The sequence below is a fragment of the Silurus meridionalis genome, chromosome 7 (genome assembly GCF_014805685.1).
Source record: "Silurus meridionalis isolate SWU-2019-XX chromosome 7, ASM1480568v1, whole genome shotgun sequence".
Lineage (NCBI taxonomy): Eukaryota > Metazoa > Chordata > Actinopteri > Siluriformes > Siluridae > Silurus > Silurus meridionalis.
In genome coordinates, this window is record NC_060890.1 from 11,343,783 (window position 1) to 11,367,549 (window position 23,767).

Genomic DNA, 23,767 nt, shown 5'->3' on the forward strand with positions numbered 1-23,767 from the left:
TGATCGGTGGCCATGAAGTTGTCTGGTGGGTGTATAATCGTCTTGATTTTTTTGTTTTCTTAAATATTTTAGTTGTATGAATTGAGTTGCATTCTTTGGTCTACAGGTAAATAATATCTGTCACTAGTTTGTGATTTTAGGAAGTTGACACTTACAAAGGAATAGGAAGTTGACAAATACAATCTGTATTTGTATTACTTGATCAGTTTTTACAGCATCTCATTTACACTGCCCAAAAATCATTTGCATAACTCCAGATACAGACTTTGTATTTGCTAGAGAACGTAAAGCATATGCTTCAGACAATACAAGACAGCTTGCTCCACTTTACTGCACTCATTAAAACCATATGTGACTGATGACCTGACTGAAAGCGATATAAGCATAGACCACACTGAAAACCTTTTCTTCTAACCTCGAGAACACTCATAATCATTAAGAAACTCCCAATGTTTCTATGCACTACAGCACAGCCTGAATCAGACAAACGAGGGCTGTTGGCTCACTTAAGTATCATTATATGCTGATGCTTAGCTACTCTCCATTAATCAGCACACATCCTAATCACCCGGTCCTTATTTACGGCTTCTTTAATGAACATCGCCATCAGAGGAGATCTACAAGAGGTCACGCCCCCAGACCTCATCATCTCATAATCTTTTTGAGGACAACTTTCTGTGTCATAATCACATTTTAATGGTTTACACCCAAAAACGGGAACATGTATATTCCCAGTTGACTTTTTATTAAATACAACTCTCAAGCAATGTGCACATGTGTAGTGAGATCATATGATACAGCAAACTAAATCTGACTGCTACAGCATATATGTCACAATAGTGTCTATACCAGCAAATGCTGAGGAGTTTTACTAGTGCATGGGTGTGGGTTTGTGTGTGTATGAAAGAAAATGAAAACACAAAGATCATGCCCATACAGTGCTTTCTTTTAAAACTAGGTCACAGCCAGTAGCAGGCAAACAAATATAATGAGGCATGAGGATGCAGTGCGTTCACATTTGTAAGTACAAAAAGAGGCGCCTTAAGCACAAAAGAGACAACTGGGCAACAAACTAAGGCGATGTGATGATAAGGTGTGTTCAATAGAGTGTCATATGTTTACTCGTGATGTTTCTTTCTTCACTTGCAGTGATTTGCTATGATGAGCAGCCAATCAGAGAATGTGTTTTCCTGTCAACCAAACAAATGGAGCTAGCAAGGCCTGCAGACTGACACTTGGCGCTTGGTTTCTTCAGGTCATGGACAAGTATTTGTGTTCTAATTAGGGTTGCAAGAGGTGGAAAATTTTGGTAATTTTCCAGATATTTTCTGGAAACTATATAGTGGAACATCTGGGGAATTTTTTTTTTATATTCCAAGTTGGAAACTTTCATTGGAATTTACAGGAATTTATGGGAATTCATAGACAATTGGGGAAAATGTATATAAACTATCATATACAAACATAAATATAAAAATCTTTGTTCATTTTGGTCATTAAAGATTTTGTTTGGTCATAAGCTGACATCTATGCAAACTAATACGGATTTAAAAAATGACAAATGTTGATTTAATTGTTAGTATAATTTTGTTGCACAATAGATTACACCCAGCACAAGGAAGTTTTAAACATAAATGTACGTAATATTAATGTCATTTACGTAAAAAAATCTCCAAGATGGACATTTGTTTTATATTATTTTGTGTGCTGGATTTAAGAAATTATGTTATTTTATAGAAGAAAGCACAGTGGATGTAGGGGGTGTGTTGTGTGCATGTGATTGCTGAACAAAATTCAACTGAAACAGCATGGAATCTAGCTTCTGAAATCTAGTTTTAACCAAGATTATCCTGCAGGTATTTTTTCAACAAGTTTTGATTTCCTTGTTATAGGCTAACCTGCAATTTATAAATTCCAAGTCTATTCCCATGAATTCATGTTAATTCTTATATATTCCCATGAAAATTTTATCGCCTTGAAATTCGCAACCCTAGTTCTAAAACATTTATTGCACAAAATCCCCCCAAAAAAACAATTCAATATCAGAGATGACAAAACTAGATTCATGTACTGTTTGTGTAATTTCCATACAAAGACTAGAGGGGGGAAAAAAGCAGACCAGTGGAATGAATTAAGTGAAGCAATAAAAGGGCAGCTCCAGGCATCAATCTTGTCTCGAAGGAGCTTTCCACGGCAGACAAAGGGGCCATGTAGTAAAAAACTAACCTGTTATTAAGATAACATATTACTCTATTTCAATAGAACAAACAGCACACCACAATTGGATCATTTAAATAAACACGGACCCATCAATCAGGTAAAATCTCTGCTCCTTTAATGTGTCTATCATGCTCTATTGTCTCGTACATTTCAAAAGTGTTGGTGTTTAAACGCTAGGAGCGAGAATGGCCTGGGGTGTTTGGCAACATTCGTTAAAGAAAGCATCTGTAACTGCATTTATCGCTGTGCATTGTTGAAAAAAATAAATTGAATTTAATCTATGGCAAGTAGTTACAATCACAGTAGTACTATCCAATCGTGCCTGTGTGTGCGCGCAGGTATGCGGAAGGAGCATCGAAAGAGGCACAAGACTTTGCCCTCCCTGGTTGGTAGCTGATGTGTTGATAAGCGGAAGCTACCTGGTTGGTGGAAAAAGGCTATGACTAGATAAAGAAAGAAAATTGACAAAAAACCCTGTCAACTATGCCAATTTGTGTGCATGAATACAGAATTTCTATTAGTTTACAAACACAATATTTAAGTTCTTCATTTAATAGTTACTTTTAAATAGTTGTTATAAAACTGGTAGTTGGATTAGTTCCTGCTGTAATACAAATGATAGATTTACATAGATGTGATTGTTCTAATATGGTTTCTATAGCAACCGTTCATTCACAGGGACTTGCGTGGCCAACGCTCTGCATAATACGTTCATAGTGTCTATAAACAAGAAGGCGTCTAGAGTGTAAGTTTGTCCAAAAGTTTTACAAGATAGAAAAGTGTTCAGGATAAAGGACTTTGAGCATAACATGGCAAGCTATTAATGACTTCTACACCATAAGTAAGATGAACAAACCTGTTTTTGAGGAAGTTCCACACATTAAATGCAACAACAATTGTTTTTATTCGCTGTGGGTAAACTGCAGTGGTATATTGGGAATGAACTTGTTAAAAGCCTTTAAGACATTTTTACAAAAACAAAACCCAAAACACCTCTTGGGTTCTAAATCAGTGCTCCTTAACCCTAATTCTGGCAGCGTATTCAGAATGCACTGCACACAGTTCTACACGTGTGCTGGGAGTAAAGTTATGTGAAATTAGATAAACAAGTGCATGAAGTAAAATTACCTCTTTAGGCCAAAAAGCATATGTGATAATTTACTGAAAGGTATAAACTCGGCCACATGAATAAAATCTCATATAAAAAAAAGTTACCGGTGCCATGTTGTGAAAGACACTCACCTCGATGAGTTTCCGCTCATAGCTAGATGCCAACTCCTCCACATCTGCCATTGACCTGTGCTGCACAGCTGGAGCAGAGCCTTCACAGTTCCTTAGAGTGGGCAGAGCTGCAACACAACAAGCATTCACTGTGTCATTTTCAATAATAAATCCAGTACTATACTAACAAAAAAAAATAAAAAATACAGAAAAACTGCCTAAGAGGTGAAAAAGAGTGGTTTATTGACAGAAACAGACATCATAAAGGCTGAGTTATTGAATGATGAGTTATTTGGGCAGAACCATTTTCAGTCAGTCGATGTGCAGTTTTCTTTAAAGACTCAGAACAAATACAAAAATAATTTATTTTGCCTTCTGGACTTTCTGCATTAAGAAACGCCTGTGTTCTTCGTAAACATTTCTGAAAATGCTTCATCACTTAATGCCAGTAAACAGAACTCATTTAGCCTGCAAACACAGCATAATCTAATTTCAGAAAAAGCACTCAGAACCGGTGGAAGCTGAGCTCGACAGATTTCATGAGAAACATAAAGAGAAAGCCCCTTTCCGCCCCCCAACCTGGCAAACTCAATTAAAAACCTCAACTTTCGAAAATGCAAATGAAGCCTCCAAATACGCTATAAGGTAAAAGCAACTGAAACTCTCCAGCTTAAACCCAAGACAGATTCTTAGTGAAAAGTTAGACTGTTCGATTACGAGTGCCATTTTAATCCTTACAAAATAACACTCTGTATTTGAAGCTTTGGAGAGAAAGAGAGAGAAAGAAATTGATTCGAGGAGCTGCGATGGCAGGATTAGGCTGGGCAGGACTGTCGTTAAGTGTCAGTGTAATGCGGAAGTGCCTGATAAGAAGTGGAAGAAACAAAGCCGATGGAAAGTGTAGCATGGCTGTGATGGAGAGCCGAGAGAGCAAATAGGGCTACACGGTAAGCCTCGAGGCACGGCAATACCGGACAGCTGTGTAGTCACTGAGTCCTAGGAAGCCTAGAGGAGCACATCAGGCCTGATATGGTCTAAGCATTATCAGTGTACCTGCACACAGTCACCTGCCATTTCAATGTTTAGGCTTATCTGCACTTTTCAATAAGGCGGTGTAGCCTTCTTAGCAACAGACAGCTACTGTCAGCAAGCGTGGTGAAAGCACAGCCCACGCTGCCGATTTCAGGCCACCACCAAGCTCGAAATGGTGTTCATAAAGAAGGTGTGCGTTTGTTTGAGTGTGTGTGTAATGTGTGTGCAAGTTGCCTTGAGCTACAGAAATAGATATGGCTATTTGTGTGCAAAAACTGAAACCAATTTCACTGTAATGTTGAACATGCTTGCACTTTGTGTGTTGTGTGTGTTTTGTGTGTGCAAAGAAGGAAAATTATACAGTATCTCACTAAAGTGAGCACATCCCTCGCACCTTCAGCAAACATTTTACTATATCTGCTCGAGGGACAATACTAAACAAAAGAAACTTGTATATATTATAATGTAGTCAATGTGCAGCTTGTATAGTAGTACAAATTTACTGTCCTCTGAAAATATCTCAACATACAGCCAGTATTGTCAAAATAACTGGCCACAAAAGTGAGTACACCCTGAGTGAACATGTCAAAACTGTGTCCCGTGTCAATAATTTGTTCTTTTCGAGGCCAGACCAATATCAAGTAAAGGTTGGAAAAGAGAATACAAGTAAAGATGGTACACTCTACACATTTCTTAAGCATTCAGACCACCAGGTAGCTTTTTCCTCTATCCACCGACCAGAAAAGGTTAAAAGTTAACTCCAGCCAACTGCACATTTTCAAACTGCTGCTCAAGTTGTGTCACAGGAAAGCAGAACACGCTCAGAGGACAAAAAGCTCTCTTCCCTCTATCTCATACATGAGCTCATAGATACCTGTACTTAACAGGGAAAAGTGAGAAATGCCCTTCCGCCCAGAGCCTCGGTTCAAAAATCTCCTTACTTTAAGAAGCCGAATAGAATCACATTAGTAACAGACTCAAATATACAATAAAAAAACAACGCATTTGACACATGCCAGCAACTTGTAAACTGCATGCAGTGTTCTTCAAGAAACATTCTTAAATCATAATGCTACTTGACTCTGTGCCCTTTAATCTCAGCATTGCTCACACTCTTGGAAATTGAAGTTGAATTATTGGCAAGTTGCCGTAAGCAACAAGCTTATATAGGCCACATTTGTTCAATAATAAGTAACCCGCAAGTGCTATGTCTTGGACTAACTCTCTCTGTTTTCTCTCTCTCTCTCTCCATCATTATAAATTAGGTGACTGGCCCTAAAGGCTGAGGATTTGTGAGAAAACAGTCAAACTTGCAGTTAACAGCTTCCATGATGTGTCTTGCACCCATGGCGAACCGAAAAAGCTGTTTATCAGCACTCTTCGGTAACCTAGCCACTGTCGATCATGCGCGGAACTCGCGTGCGCGGAAACCGACAGTGAACACGTTCTGCATTAGCGTGCAATTATTAACTCTACACCCAAAAGGAGGCTTAAAACCGGTGTTGACGCACCTACAGGGACAATACACGGAGCAGAGTGACAAAGTGAAGCATAATCACAGTCTGCTGATGTGCTACAGAAGGAGGAAAAGACATTTGGCAGAGTTAATGAATGTGTTGATCAAAGCAATTTTCCTTCACTCTGACCACAGAGAAGCTCGATGCTACGAGACTGCCTGGGATAAATTCAGCGTATCATTCAGTCAGAGTGAGGTGTCCTCAAATTACAACTCTCCACCAATTTGACTTTCAGACGTGAAATTGCATGCCAATGTCGCTTCACCAAACGTGATCGTGCACGCGCGAGCACACAGAAGCCCATGCATAAAATGAATGCTTTTGGTTACTCCAAGTTTGTGCAGAATGAGGGCAAATCAGCAAGACTCAGACAAACTGCCGTGAGAAAGATTGAATGTAAATTGAACACTGATCCACCATTGTTAAAGTAGTGTGTGCTCAATAAAACCATTTATGTCTCGGAAAACACACAGCTCCATCTCACCACATATCCACAACTCACTGGGATTTCATCACAACTCCCTTCTGCTACACATTGTTGTTTTGTTTCCCCCTCCCTGTTCCCGCCACCAATAATGTCCCATGAATCAAATCCCAGAACCCATGGGTAATGCGCCACCAATTATTGCACCTGCTTTATCTTTGGGCTTCCTCCAATCAAAGAAAGGGCATTGTGTATGTGATCACATCCCCATATGGGAAACTGGAACACGGATCAATAAACGCGTCAAAGCTGATAATAGAGCCATGTCGGGTTCTGCAGTGAGATGATAAAGACTGATGAAGAATAACTTAAAGCTATTACTCTTGTCAACCACAGATGCTGAGGCACTGTGTCTAATGCCCTGCAACACACGGACGACTTTTACTGCAATCAGCGCCATCTGTGCCTTAGAGATCGCAGCTCACACTTCGATTGGGAGGAAGAGCAGATGAGGACCTTCCTACACACAAAACTATATGATGTTTAAAAAAAATGCTAGCTATTACTGTGAGCTCTGATTGACAATTTATTTAGTTCACACTATTAACTATTAACTTTGTATTTCCAGAAATAAGTAACTAACATCATAATACAATATGTTAGTAAAAATTAGAGTGTGCTTTTTTGAACATCTCATTCCTCATTTAATGCCCATTTGCTGTTATAATAACTAGTGGTAGACAGTAATGAAGTCAATTTGTTATTGTAATTAAGTAGCTTTTCCATGTATCTGTACTTTACTCAAGATTTCCCATTTGGGGTGACTTTTACTTTAACTTTACTACAAGTCAAAAATCTACTATATATACTACATTTTGCGAAATCATCGTTTTTTCTATTTGAGTGGATAAAATATTTTAATAATAGTGTAGGGAGTAAAGTTTTAAGTCATCGAGGATGAACTGCGGTTTTAAAAAAGAGCTGAAGAAAATATCGCAAGAACAGCACCCTGCGATTAGGAGTCTTGGGGCAGGAGAATCTGCACAGCGAGAGAGAGAGAGAGAGAGAGAGAGAGAGCGAAGAGCTATTCTGGTGACAATAGAACATTATAGCCATAATAAATCATAGTACTTTGGATATTTAAGTACATTTGAATGCAAATACTTTTGTACTTTTACTGAAGTCAAAGTTTAAAGGCAGCACTTTTACTTTGACTGGAGTAATATTTTACCTACTGTATCTCTACTTTAAAGCAAGTACCTGCTTTGTGTACTTTGTCCACCACTGATAATAACCGCCACTCTTTAGGGAAGACGTTCCAAAAAATTCTAGTGTGTCCTTTTGGAAATTTGGAATTCAGCCACAAGGGTGTTATAGTACAACCAGGAACTGTTGTAGCGTGAGGAGGCCTTGGATTGAGGCCAGGCTTGAGGGCAGAGCTCAATAACAGGCCACTCAAGAACTTCCATTCCAACCCATGTACACCATATCTTCATGGAGCTCACATTGTGCACAGGGGGATTATTATGATGGAATGCGAAGTGCTGATAAAAGACTGCTGAAAAATTATTTAAATACATTACGCTGGAACAATTCTTTTTAAGCATCGCACCTGTGATATATATATAACGTAATGCTGCACATCGACCAAAGCTGTTCTTTTCGGAATTGTGAAAGAGCTAAATCGACTAGAAGTGTTAAATATTAAAACAGCTACATGGGAGGAGATTAAATCATCTCATCGTTTCACATCTCTCTCTCTCTCTCTCTCTCTCTCTCCATCTGCTTGGAATTGGCTGTTTACTACACCCCTGTAACAACAGTGTGTGTGTCTGTGTGTCTGTGTGTGTGTGTGTGTGTGTGTGTGTCTGTGAGAGAGATTGTGAGAGTGAGTGAAAGAGAGAATCATTGAGTGAGGAATAATTTTGCATTATTTTTATTAAGATGAAAGCATTTATTAAAATGGCTTTGACCCATCTCTAAACCCACAAGTCCCGGTAATGCACATTAGCGATGATAGCAGGGCAGCCTCATTTTCAGCCTCGTTGTTGTCCACGCATTGACTGATAACATGCCAAACCATGCAACCAGTGGCCAGAAGAGAGGATCAGTGCTCGCAGTAAATGACACAACCATTTCAGTCAAAGTTAAAGGAGGCCCTGGAGATCGGAACCACTCCGAAAATCACCAGTGTGCCTGCACAGGCGCATCACCTCCATGCTGAGTCTTTTGCAATAAAAGCAATGAGCCCTTTCTCTCTAAAGAGATGGAGGTGAGAAATGGTGGCTGTTATCAGAGAGAACCTGCTTTATCAGACACCGTGCTACCCCATTCCAGGCACTGTAATTGACTGCCATGTCCAAAAGTCAATCTAATTGCTTTTTTGTTATTGTGTTAATAGCCTTGACAGTAGTATAGAAAGCTGTCCCTCCCCGGGGAGAGACACCAGTGCACACAGCCGATTAATTCGCCCTCCCCGTGATAATTAAATGCACGACGGCAAATAAACTCACTAACGACAAAATGTTAAAGTGGGTCAAATCAATTATTTCAACATTAAGAGTGGAAAAATCAGCGAGTTCACAGCAACCCCTCAAGGCAAGAGTTCACAGCTTGGGGACGGCTCTGGTCTAAAACTAATCGGGAGAGTAGTAAAGCAACATTGGTTTATTTTTTTAGTAAAACAAATGCAAAGCACTTAAAGGGGCCATCTACTCGATGACTGAATTAAGATGTGTGTCTGTGGTGAAAAGAAAAAAAAAAGTGTTGACATCCGGGGAGAGCACAGCTGTATAGGGGATCCTGTACACAGGATATAGGGCAGGCATTCTTGAATAAACTACTTGCCTTACACGTAGCATGTAGGTGGTGATAAAGGTGATAAACTCTACATTAGCTAAAAAAAAATGTTTCTTATGTGTCAAATAAGTTTTTTTGGTCACCATTTAGTTGTTTCGAAAAGATGAGACCAGTCGCATATCAGTATCAATGTAGTGTAATAAGCAAATCTTCTTGTTTGAGCAGCCTATTTATGAGTGCATACATATCGATGAGACCGATCTCATTTCGAAGCTGGGCGCTTACTTGGAAGCGCGAAGTAGCATGCGCACATTAAGTATTGATGTCCCCATCTGGTGCTTGGCGAAAACAAGAGGAAGTAGTCACGCGTGCGTGCCGCGCTCGCCAACACACCAAGCCTTCCCTCCCTGTCTTCCTGCTAAATCCCTCCACTACTTCACTCGCCTTCTTACAAAGTCAATAAGAGAAGGCCTTTTATTTCATATCAAATGCGACCCCGATAGAGAATTGAAAAGAAGCGGATGGAGGATGGGGAAAAAAAGAATCACTGTCTCTGCATTCTATTAGCAAGTGTAATTTAGACTGTTCCTATTCTGGGGTTATGGAAAAGCAAAGAGAGGCGAAGCTGTATCTTAGCTGGCAGCAGGACTCAGTGTTAGCTGATGCTATCATGGCTCTATTATAAGACAGAGCAGCTTGACACTTGGTAGAATAGGAGCTTTTTCCCCCCACCATCGGCATCCATCAATAGGGTAATTGAGCACATTTCGCTAGAGAGGGTTGACAATGAGTCTCTAGAGAGGCCATCAGCAAACCACCTAAGACCTCCATTAATATATCTCTACTTTACAGATGTGCCAAATCTAGCTGGAACTGTTCAGCTTCCAGGGACACCTGTAACCAGAAAATCACATGCAAATACGACTCTGCCTACATTTTTAATCATGGCTGAAATTATAAACTCAAAACACAAAAATACTCTGTCTAAACCTGGCCTATGAGCACCAGGGTTTTAAAGTGATACTCATAGCTTAGTAATTCAGTTCAATCCTAACCAGCAGCATTAACAAAACCAATAAAACCCAATAAAATGTCACTTATAACAGAACCTATTACTATTACAGCAATGGCCACCACAATCAGTAAGCGAAATCCGAATGTCTAAATTATCAGTAAAATCTGCCAAAAGGTCAAGCAAATCATTTCTAAATCTCTGTCTTATCTGTGTGTCACACTGTACTAAAATGAGGCTGCTGCTTATCTCGCTCACCTTCGTTCTCTCTCACACGAGTGGAAATGTCGACTGTGGTGCCGTGCACTTTTAAGCAAAAGCAGCAATTTCTGCCCATTTCTGGGAGGAATCACAAGACGTGTCGTCTTGGGTGTAATCATAACGATTCACACAAATTAGCACTGATGTATGTTGTAAATTAGGGTTGTTACAGTGTCATTGTTCCACCATGACTTTTTCAAAAATTCTATTCCTGTCTACCAATTCATTTTGTTTTTCATTCTGTTGATCTGATCAAGTTTGGTTCTCATTGCTGTTGTATCCAGCTGTGACTTTCCCTACTCCCAAAAAAAGACTCCATAAATCTAGACCTTGTAAATCCAATTGCCATTGATTCCCTTTGTAAAGAATGGGACTTCACTATAAATCTTGTATTAACAACTACTGTCATAGGTTTTATTGCTACCCTGGCCTCCAGTACTAGAAAGCTCACAAAGTTTAGTATACACAAATGTGGATCAAATACAGAAAACATTCCACTGTAGACTAAAACTAAACCAAACAACTATCCATCTTTGGCTAAGGAGCACTACACAGTGCTGCGTTGGGTTTTTGGGCTCAGCATGGCGCTTTTTCTCACAGCAACGCTCTGTTTCAGCTCATAATGTGAATAACAGTGTACGAAATTTTATGGGAAAGTCATTCTCGGAAATAAGAAAAAGAAGAACGATTAGGGAAAAGTCATTTGGTTATTTGTTAATGGTGTGCTTAATGCCCCAAATCTGTGGTCATCTGAGTTAAAGTACTGAGACATTTTTTAAATGACATCTGTAAATACAAGCATATTTCTATTTGCACTCTACTATAATCCACTCCTTTCATAGTTTTTTCCCAATAACCTAAAATAAACTTGCATATTTGTCAATTCAGGAGCCATGCATGATGATCCCCACAAAATTATATCTACAACCTTGTTTATGAAACACATCAGAAAAAGTAATTATTACATTCAGTTTCAGATACAAGTTTTAAATTTGGTGTCTTGCAACCCACAACACCTGAGCTGCTGCACGCACACCCTCTGGGCTCGTAAAATATCGAACTGCACTGGGAGCAAAGTAACCTCTGACAATATCTCATTTCTCTCTATACATATGAAAAAAAATGTACACAGTCTTTTTTTGCAGAAAAAAAAGCATTTCGCCTTTTTCTGAATATCTGACCCCACTTTACAAGGTCATTTCTCCAACTTTATCACTTCAAAAATATGCAGTTTCAGGCTGACTCCAAGGTCAACGCAAAAGGACCATGTGAGAAATGTCTTTCTGAGCAATTTCATAGAAAATTCGTTCTTTCCTGCAGGCAGCCTGCAGCCCATCTACAACACAATAAGCAACAAACGCCAGTCAGCTTTCATGTCCACGTGAAAAGAAAACGTGTTCACATGAAATCAGCTTGACATGCTCACTGTTACCCCAACAAACTAGTCACAAGTGCTGATACAAAGAATAAACCAGGCACATGACTGTCCACAGATTTGGTCAAAATTATATCTCTAATTGAGATAAAAGAGATAATCGTCTTCTCTTCCGTTCTTGTTTGTTATTAACGGAAACATTCCGCGAAAGGTATAAAGGGACAGCACTGTGAAAATGGAAATTAAAGAGCCGACACAAAGTGCAGCAGGTATTCCTCATGTACGCTGTTGATGAAATCATATCTGACACATCAGTCCACAGACACTGAAAATGGAGCTGCAAGTTTTTATACTGAGAATTTTTTTTTTTTGGTTTATTGTTCCATCGCTGCAGTATTCCTATTTGAATTTTCACAAATTACAACTGTGCCTGCTCCCAAACCCCCCAAGAAATAAACAGTTATATACTATACAGTGAACAAACACATATGATATACCACTGTAAAAACAACAACAGGTATTTCAATGACTGCACGCATACATGTATGGTATTAAGTATCCAGGCTGTGGTCCATCAGGCAATGAATTACAGAAGCAAAAGAATTGTGACACTTGACATTTCCAGCCCTATTTGGTGTTACCATAAATTTGGTGGTACCTCATTGTATGTATTTGCATGTAGAAGCATTACATTTTATTTGATTGTATTCAATTAAATAAAAAAGAAGTTAAACCCAAAACCTGTTCCAAGCTCTGACCGCAAACCCTACTGTACACCTTTGGGATGATTCGGACCACTGACTGCACTCCAGGTGCATTTGACTTACTTTAGAAGTGAGACGTTTTTAGTTTATAATAGAATAAAATAGAAAAGAAAAGAAAAGAAAAAACCACCAACATACACAAACATACACAAACACCACCATGTTTATCATTTGTTAGATAAGTATAGGTCAGCTAACTGTGAAAAGTGATGTACATTTTCTCTTAAAATAGCAAACTGTATGGTTAATGCTATAGATTGAACAATCCAACCCATTGACTGCTCGTGTGTTACAATTTGAAAACTGATAAGGGTGGAAATAATGGGGAAATAAATCAATAAATATAAAAGGACATGTTTGTGGTATACACAATATAATTTATATACACTCACAGACATTAAGGAAAACCTTTGTTATGACAGGTTGGTACTTAACCTGTAAAAATGTGTAGGTAGGTGGGACTTCTAGCCACATGAACACCATGACAGTTTCTGCCAGGATGCCTTCTTCACATCCTGGTGCCTAACCCTAACCAAGGTATGTGATGTGCACATCACCATCCATCAACATGATGTAAAAGAAAACATGATTATTCAGACCAGGTTACCTACTTTTGTTGGTCCAATGTCCAGCCCTCATGCTCACATGCCCAAATAAGTGCTTTCAGAGGTTGACAGGGGTCATAACAAACGAGGATGTGATGTGTAACTGGCTAGGTCTTAACATTGGAAAACAAGAAACTTTTTAACCATATTTAGATTGTCACCGAAAAGATGTCAACAATCATTTGTCATTATTCTCATCGGCGTAGACTGACACTGCAAAAAGTTTTCAAGGTTGCAGAGAGGATATTCAGCTGCAGGGAACGAAGTATATCGCTTCCTCATACATGCATGCAAAAACACACATAAATAAGCTCTAGCATGCATATCTAATTTAATCAAGCAGGAAGTTGATGACAATTATACTGCCATTAAGGCAATGCTCCGTACATATTGAGGACTACAGTAGAAGTAGCTCCACGCTCTTAAGGCTTATCCATTCCAAGTAGTTACATCCATTAGCATAAGTGTTAGGCATTTCAATTAACCATGATGTCTATGACAAGAGACAAACACTACTGAGAAATTAAAAAGTACACTAATTCATGCATGCGTAATGTCAGAGGTAAATGGATGCCTTTCTGAATTTTATAGTGCCTCATAAAAATCTCTTAGCCAAAAGTACTTTTTTTTGCTAAAGGTTATTTGCATAGAATTTTTTTTTTCTTCAATCCAAAAGTAACACAATCTAAAAGCTTTGAGGGCTAATGATGCCAGATCCATTTTTTTCCTGGCTAATAGTGAGAGCAGCCACAGTCTAAGACATTTATGAGAAGTGCTCAGCTGGTGCAGACAGCTGCTCCAACAGCTTCTAGGTCTGGCTAAATTTATGCTGCATGCTAATCGGATGAACACAAGGAAGAATGTAAGATAATTCACATGGAAAAAAAAAAAGATGAAATCTTTTCAATTGTGACAAAAACGCAGGCCAACTACTTACCATCTGTACTGTTTTTCTTTGGTTCAGATTTCAAAACGTGTCAAAACAGAGAAAAATGGCAAAATAAATAAATAAAACATTGCATACAGATTTGCTATTCCTGAATATACATACATGTTATATAGCTAATCAAATATTCAGTGTGCAGAGTTATTAAAGAACAACTATTGTTTTGACAAGGAACTTTAAATATATAATAACTCATTCATAACAAAAGGTTTTTCATCACTTTTGGTAGCTACTAACTGGTGCATACTGGGAACCCGGCACTAGTCTAGCCATTCTGGCGATGCTCTGTCCTAGGTCACTTGATCCTTGTCAAAATCCCTTAGATCCACACCTGCCCATTTTCCCTGCTTGCAACAAGTCAAAATTCAAGAACTGATTATTCACCTGCTGCTTAAAATATTCCACCCATACACAGGTTCCAGTGTAACAAGATAATCAGTGTTACTCGCGTCACCTGTCACTGGTTTTTATGTAATGGCTGATTGGTGTATAGGAAAGAGCTGGTTAGTAATTGGGAACTGACCAAATTAGGAAACGAGAGGGGAAATGCTTTACTGCTAATAAAATCTAATGTACAGCCACATACATACAGTAATTGGGAAGTCTGTCATCAAACATTAAGGTGGAAAATATTGAATCATTGGCTCTAAAGCTCTTAAGAAATTTGTGTCGTGTTAAAAATGTGGAAATTACTTTTCAAAATCACTCTTACTTTTATTATTCAGGAATGTATGTACCATAAAGTGTTAAAATTGTAGTTTCCATGTCAATCATTATAAAATACATAGTTGAATCTGTTTACACTGTGTTAATGAGTTGCTAAAAATCATATGTAATAGAGAGTAGAAATGAAAGTCCAGTCCTGCTGGTCCACATTACATGATGACACACTTGTGTATTTGGGTTTGTACATGCTATACATATACAAATACATGTAAATTACTCATCTTTGTAGCATCTACCAAGCATGTCTACCAAGATTAGAAAAAAAAAATAAATATAATAATAATAATTATTATAATAATAATGCTTGTTTTATATGTTATGTGGAAGCTGCAGATGCAAGACAGTTCTATCAAGATACATTCAGAAGCACTCCACATACCGAGATCAATTTTGCGAATCCTTCTAATCAGTAAAACAGTATTTCTATGTTTACAAATAATCCTAATCCATGCTTTCTTTCTGCCCCGTCAAGCAGATCAAAGCCAAATAAGCAGGCAAGAGTTTCAATCGAATTCAATCAAATGAAACGATTAAGTCTTTTATCTTAGCATTTTTTAAATCGAGTTATATAACCATACGAAGCAAATAAACGCTTTTGCTAAAGATATCTGCTGGGAGACGACTGATACACACATACTGCGAATAATACAAAAATGACTCGAACAACCTGACTGTTTATTACATCTTCACTCGAGCTTGAAAAACATCATAGTACCTATTAAAAACTTCAGTGTTCAACCAGCACCTAATCAAACCATCATCAATGTCACAGTGACATTTACAACAGAACAACCAAATCAGAAGGAATCAAAGAGCACTTTAAATGAAAAGTCAAGGCTCAGTGTCTGATCTGAAATGTAATCTATTATGAGCAGAGGCCAGACGAAGTCACAACATGAGCCCACCACAATAATTAACATCCCCTCACTAATACATTGTTTAAAAACACCTTGGCTTGTAATACAGCACTTTTTTCAGTCTTTTGGCTAAGAGCCTACCAACTTAGCACATCTTAATTTAGCAATTTTATTCCACTATTTTTCCACAAAATTGCTCCAGCCCTACCAAGTTGCAAGGAAATTTCATGTACATAGCCTTCTTTCAATCATTCAACAGGTTTCTGATAGGATTTATCCTATTCTGCAGACTGGCCCATTCCTAAATGCTGATCTTGTCTTTTGCAGCCAATCCACTGCTGACTTGAATTTGTGCTTTGAGGCAAAATCGCTTTGGAAGGGGAAATTTTTCTCTCTCTCTTTAACGGAGTCCTGCAGGTTTTGTCCCAAAATACATTGCTATGTGGACCAATCCATAATTCCCTCCATCTTTTCTAAAGCCCCAGTCCTGAATGAAGAGAAAAAGCCCAAAGGTTGGATACGGCCACCACCATGCTTCATGCACCTTGCACAAAAACATTTACATTCGTCTCATAAAATCACAAACACAAACACATAGAAAACATTGCTTGGATTATATTTTAGTCATATCTGTCATGAGGTAAAAAAAATAAAAAATAAAAATAATAATAATAATAAAGTATTCTTTAAAAATGAATATGGGTACTATATAGAAAACAACACAGGAAAAAATAATTTAATTAAATAATTAATTAAACAACGACTTCTGCACTTTTGTCAAAAAGATCTAAACCAAAGAAGTATTAATAATGATTAATATTAAAAACAAATCACCTGTACCTGCAAAATCACCTGTACAAACAGTCTACCGCAGTTTAAAAGATGAACAATAGCGTGTGTAACTTTTACACACAACTTAACTGGTCAATTAGCATGATTTAACAAAGCAGGGTTAAGAGCAAAGCAGGGTTTCTGTTGCAGGCTTCAAATCCGCAGTAAAGAAGTCAGCAGCAGAGCATGAGGACGAGAAGGACGTGCAAGCAGCATCTCTTTGATTAGAGAGGCAGCATGAAGCTGTCTCTCCATTGAGCATCTGCCTACTCACCTGCTGAGAATCATCAGAGGTCCTCAGCATGCAGTAGGCCTCTAAAGTCCTCCTTCATCTAAATAACATTGGATAAACGGCAGGCACACAAGGCAGCCAGCTGCTGCACTCATTCGACTTTTCCAACCGCTTCCCAAAAACATTCCACGAGGCTCAAAGTGAAATGGAGGACATGACTTTCCAGAAAGAGCTGGCTAACAATGACAAACAGCACATCATTATTTATCATGTTCTTCATGGCGGATTTGAATTTTAAAGCTCGGGATTTATCAGGCAAAACAGTAATGTGTTAAATACACAATAATTCATGGGACACATCTCCTGGGTAATTCTGAGGAGACAGAATTCCTCCAATGCCCATGCTGCTTCAGCCGTGTTTTTCCCCCCACCCGCTTTGTGTTATTTTCCTGCACCGGAGCAGAGGCTGAATCCGAAATTGGAGACTGCGACTGATGTCAAGTGAGCTGAAGAGCTGAGAGATCGGAGGTCAGTGCATAGCTATAGAGCAGCACCTGTGTTGGTGTCAGAGGATTGACACAAGAAATGAAAAATAACCGCAGGCAGCAAGAGCAGGACAGTTCGGTCCAGGTGCTTCTCCCGAGGGCTCAGCCTGAGCACCGGATCCATCTACAGGGAAAGAGCAATAACTGACAACACCAGCGTTGAAGCTGCCAAATCCACGTTTAACCCACAGGTGATAATTAAAATGTTAATTAACACTGCTGGTTAACAGGTGACAGGGACGCACTCCCCCAGACGGTGGGCCACCTGGCCCGGCAGGCGTGCTCTCGCACCTCCTCTTTTCCACACACCTCTCCTGGTAAATAAAGAACAGCCTCCCTCGTGCTCGCCAGGGGTCCGTATTAGTCAAAGTAAACACTATAACCTACATTTCCCCCCCACACACATGGCCATCCACTCATCTGCACCTCTGAGCCAGAATTCAAGAGCCGGTACAAACCGGTTACCCTAAACAGGGCGGTGGCGATAAGGAAATATGAGCTAGCGTGTAATGAATAGCAAGGACAAAATTATTAACACTTTTTTTTCCAGCTGGGCCAGTAAATAACAGGCTTTATTGATTCATTAAGCATGGCCATCAGCGGGGAAATGAGTGCCTGGTGCAAGTATATTAATTCTTGTCCGGGATCAGGTACCATTTCCAGCACATACGATTTCTCCAGCATATACTCCTAAGAGCTAATTATTCTTATTGAGCTTATTTTCGAAAAATAAATACATCTAGAAAAGGAGAAAACTTTGCATAATAGAATATATTTGGAGAAAGAATAGTAAAATTAAAGAAGCAAGCTGAGAATTGACTTGGATCTGGAGGATACACGATTCATCATCTGTTAGTTTTGCATATTAAAGCAGCCTGATATCATTCTCATCACTTTCTGAAAAATACGTTTCTTTAGCTAGGGCAAAAAAGAGCCTGCTGGTAGTTAATGACGGAATCTCAGATCAAACCTCACTGGCAAGAGATTTGCTTAAGGGCATGTAAACTGAGAAACATGTTTCCTGTGTGGAGGAGATGGCAAACTCTCTCTCACCTGTCAATCACAGTGGCACTAGCCTGGGAGCTCATGTATGTGGAAGAGGGAAGATAATGTATTCCTCGAAGTGTGATACGCTTTCCTGAGATGCAGCCTAAGCATCATGGAGAAAACTGTGGGGGAAATCCCCATTATATTTATGTTTAATTTTTCAAATTTTAATAGTTTTACAACAACTGAATAAATGTGGATTACTTTAATAATGGGCTTTATCCCAGAACCTGTTAAAGCACAGATAAAATATAAATATTTATTAGTAGTATTATTACTACTACTACTACTACTATTATTATTATTAGTTCTAGTAGTAGTAGTAGTTGAAGTAGTACTTTCCCCTATATCTTACTTACTACATATGCTGGAAAAAGATTTTCTCTTGGGTTTGGTATGTAGTCAGAGGCCCTCCAGGACCTGGATAACTGTACAGAAGAGGCCAGCTGTTCAAAAAAAAACCCTCACCCCCCACCCCCAACCAGATGACAGTTCCATATGGAGCACTGCAATTGATAGGCCAATTAGCAATGCACATTTACATGATTTTGCCTCTTATTTACAATGCTCAACATAGAAAAATGTGAACTCGCGATAATTCCTCCGTTTAGCTTTCGGTCATGCAACTTCATAGCAAAGCTTTTATTTATTTAGCTGCATGTCGTATTCTGTATATATAACAAAGTTTATTTGTTTATTAAACTCACATCGGATGCGAGTTTCATAGAATGACAGTGTGTGAATCTGTGTAGAGAACAGTAATGTACAAAACATGTCATGAACACCACACATACTTGTCTGGAGCATAAATCTTTTAAGAAAGTTCCAACCAGGTGCATCTAAGGTTTGAACATGGTCACAGAATGTAAAAAAAAGACCTTATTGAAGCTTGTAGGTCAATTTGGAGTTCACGGTAATGTTTTATTCCAGCTGCTACTCATCATTAAAAAGCAGGTGTATAGCAAGGCACAACATTAGTACAGTGCAAGGAAGTTCGTTTATGTGCAGATCCAAGAAACCCAGCCGCTGCGTGAGTAGAGAAGGGCAGCAGAGGAAACACATGGCAGCACTGAGACAAATTGGGGAATTTACATCAAGAGTGCTGCTCAGTGCACAGACTGCATGCCATATTCTAAGCGAGCCCGAGGGGGTGGTGTACACAGCATGTATCGGCTGGATAAAAGGTCATTATTAGGCATCTGACTGGGGCTCGTCTCTGGCTCGTTTTCCTCTGGGACCACACATTCTCATATTGCAACACACACTCACACATTCAAAGCTGTTGTGCAGAGGAGCAATGACAAGACAAATTGGGCTGTAAATGTGCAATGAACCAACACACATCAGGTCCATTAGAGCAACAGATAATCAAAAGCATTTTGATGTGCTAAAAGTCTCAATAATAAGAAAAAGAAACAGACTTTATAATTGGCAAAAGACTCAGAACGCTAACGGTTTGCGTCATGCATGGTCACGGACATAATTAAGCACATCACGTGCTTAATCCCTGCAAGACAATAACGTTATTAGGTAATTATACCCGTGTGTTCCACACCTCCAGAGCCTGCAGAGGTGGTCAAATAGTGCCAAACATGCTCCACATATTAGCAAATGTAATTAAGAATTATTTTCCCATTTTATATCTTCGATGTCAGCCTTGTTTGGCTTTTGATAAAGCCCTCTTATATGGAATATGCCGTGCACAGCATGTTTTCATCCTCCAGAAAACTAACCTTTATTAAAAAAAAAAACCCCGAAGGACAAGTTAAAAAAGTTTGCCTGCTCTGAAAATAGGTTAATGACAAAAGAAATTTCCTCCTCTTCTCTGTTGTGGGAATGAACTCGAGCGAGAGCTGCAGTGCTTTGAGATGTCAGCCATTTTTGCCATAGTTTTTATGAAAAAAGTTCAGCGTGAGTGTATGAATGAGGACTTACAGTCAATGCTCTGTTTGCCTTCTCTCTTCAGCATTTGGACAGCACCTACATATTTCTTCAACTGGACCTTCAGCACCTCATTTTCCCTGCAAAACAGACAGAAGTGCCGTGTCTGACTCAGCCATGCCTGTATGCCCAAAATGATCCAGCATTTTAAGTTCTTCTTTATGATGTCCATTTTTTCCCCTTTATGAGAGCTCATAAACAGCTCTAACCTCCAGAATAATAACAGAATAAATTTAGCTGTGTCAAAACTTGCAAAGAAGTCTCTATTGTAGATAAATGAATGAAGTGATCAAGACAAATTATTATAAAATATTAGGCATAAATCATTTAAATGAGTATATACAGTAAATGGAGCCACCATTCCCAAAAAAAACCTTATTAAATTCTTTTAACAGCTTTACAGCTGCTGGTGAGTAACTTTCCAGAACTGTGGCCTTAGGGCGGTGAGGTGTGTGTGCGTGTGTGCGTGTGTGTGTGTGTGTGCTTATGCCCAGCTTGGCTGATTCTGCTGGTTTGAGAAAAATCAATCATAATCAATTGAGGCTGTGAGGATGTGAAAAGAAGCTTTCCTATTCTTGCCGAGGGCCTCTTGCAGCTCTCTTATCGCACCACATTTTAAGGTCCTGAATAGCCAGGAGAATGGAGGATTTCCGGAGGCGTTCAGATGGGCCAGCGTGGTTATTGGAAGCCAGCGAGCTGTGCACAATTCCAGTGTGATTTAATTAAAGCGAATAAATGGCAGCTCTTCTGTGGGGAGCTCTCCACCCCTCACGTATGCCACAATCTTTTTCCATTGTCCATCTTGGGCAAGTCTCTGAGTTCGCACATGCCAACAATGTCATATTACAGAAATTAAAATGCCACATAAAGGGACACTGACATCTTTAATGAGTTTACAGTCAGGATTGAGTAGACCATAAAAAGAGTAGCTCTTTAATAAGCACCACTTTTCTTAGTATCAAGAAAGAAGTAAACGGGGCAAAATTAGCTGGTGATAAAACGTACACCTTATTACATGTGAAGATCGTGAGATTGAATCCTGACAGCTGTTCATTGCCAGAAACCACAAAAAGAAAATACAGTCATTCATAAAATCTTTTCCATGTCAATCAAAGTGACATTAGCAGGTCTGTGAGCTCATGTACATGGTGGACAGCAGATTTTGCTTTCCTCCAAATGTCTTAAGCTGCCCTGTGATGTGGGGAAATAAAGATATAAAAAATATATATAGTTGTTAAAAAAAAAATTGTGATCTATATAAATACAGGAGGAAAATGTAGGATGAGAGTTCAAGAACTGCTAAATTGTTGCCTAAAGTGAGGCGATACATACAACCGACATAATTAACAGAACTGCAGTGAGTTATTCCATTTTAATCAATGAAAAGAACGTGTCATTTATTGTATTTCTTTTTGAAAGACCATAGTAATTTTCAGTAATGAAGAAAACCCATTGCATGACATTCACATGGTGGTACTTAAACGTTATAAGTTCAGCTGTGTAATTAGCGTTTCATTTTCTAACGGTCAGAACTGACCTTTTTTTTTTTTTTTTTTATCAATTAATGAAATGATTTTGTGGGCTTCCAGGCACTGATGATTATAGCTGCTACCATTTGCACAGCAGGACAGAGGTAAAGGCACAGCTTTCAAAACTATCTTTCATTACCTAGCTGTTTTTTGGTTCCCGAAATGGAAAACGATTCCCGATTCCAAATGTTGAACACATTAAAAATGACCTTTAAAGCAGTTTTCATAAAAGAATCCCATCACCCCCTAATTTGGGAATGCAGAAGAGTTTAATAGCACTGTGGTCATCATCAGTCAAACACCAGCAAGCGACCCTGCCCCAACAAAATGCCTCCAGAGGATCAACAGGATAACAGAAAGCATTAGATTCTAACATCCATCACCAGGGAGATGAAACAAAATGAGAGGCACAACATGACAGCATCCACCGCACAGGTTGATAAAAGGGGAGAAGTAGTTATAGCAAGGAGTTTGAATGTGTCTCCTGTCTCTAATAGAGCTGTGATGAAATTGGGTAAAAGAAGATCGTCAGAAATCCTCAACCGCTGTCACTATGAAAACCGCAACCAAAGCCAAATATAGTGCAATACTACAGTGCCCGTGTTCTGTGCCCTGTACACTGCAGAACGAGTTGAGAAAATGAAAAAACGCTCAACATTATTACTACACGGTGAGATGTTATGAATGAGTCATCGCTTTGAGCCATTAGACAGGTGAATAACAGGCATCAATGATATGAAAGCTAACGTGCTTTTCTTTCGACGTGACATTTTCATTGTAAATCCGGGCGATCCCGCCTCCTGCTCCACGCAGAGGCTTTCCTGCTGAGCGAAATAAATTCACTCATTCGTTTGCTCTGCGTGTTATTTGCGTGAGATGTCTTTACACTAAAGTTAATGAAACGCCCGCACAACCGGCACGTCTCCTACAATGAAGCACAAGAACCGGGGTAAAAACAATGTGGATAAGACCAGGCCCACCTACCCACATCATGACCACGCTCTGTGGCCCCAAACCGCCTGGCCAGGTTCCTGTACCCATGTGTTTAGCGTCGTAGCAGAGCAAGCAGCACTCTGGCTGAGGAGGTGCGAGTGCGTGAGCGTGAGGGCCTGGTGCTGTGCACAGCCCAACGTCTTAAGCACTGCCCACTGTACTCGTTTGAATCAAGAGTGCGCACATCCACAGATCTCTCACTAAGCAGCAGGCCAAGCTGTCCCCTTATTTTTAGTCTCTATCGACTTGGCAGGATTTCATTTGAGTCACACACTTTGATTGACTTCACTGCTCCTTCTGCCTCAGAGTCTAAAAACTGAGACCGAAGAAGCCAAAATAAGACAAGATTAAGTCACCCACGTTCCTTCCTCGAGCAGGAAGCAGGGAAATGAATGAGAAGGGTTTTTTTCCTCATACCTGGTAAAGAAGTGCAGGGTACAATTGTATGCATTCGTTTTTACATCGAAGGAGCCGATTTAATTCCAACCTTACAACCATTTTTGACTATGAGTGGGCACAACAGTCCACATTTTTCCATGATAAGATTCCCAGTCTATTGCTGTTTAGTGTTTTACAGAAGAACATCGTAGTTGTGATTATCATGCACATGGGGCTTTATTACCCAGTCATTTTCATCACTTGTTTGCATAGACCTGTAGAGTTCCTAGCCTTTTCATCGTTATTTCTTGCAGAAAGCCTTGCAGGCATCATTGTTCTTTTTCTACTCATTATCATGTATCCTTCCCGGTGTTGACCCTTGGTTTTGTGGAGAATATATTTGCTTCACTCTCTGCCGGACTGCTTTTTTTCTGCATTTCAGTGACAGGTGCTATGCTACAAGCCAGTCCAGTAGCCTGGCAAAGAAATTACGATGTTGTTTAAATGTCATT

At 39.3% G+C, this 23,767-nt stretch overlaps 1 protein-coding gene across 1 annotated transcript in view; it reads right to left on the reverse strand.

The window, feature by feature from the left end:
* snx29 (sorting nexin 29) overlaps window positions 1-23,767 on the reverse strand; it is a 77,487-nt gene that overhangs the window by 37,364 nt on the left and 16,356 nt on the right. The window contains exons 15-16 of the mRNA XM_046853665.1: window positions 20,350-20,435; window positions 3,463-3,569 (exon numbers count right to left, since the gene is read on the reverse strand). Coding sequence (XP_046709621.1) covers window positions 3,463-3,569; window positions 20,350-20,435 — 193 coding nt within the window. The remainder of the gene's footprint in view (window positions 1-3,462; window positions 3,570-20,349; window positions 20,436-23,767) is intronic.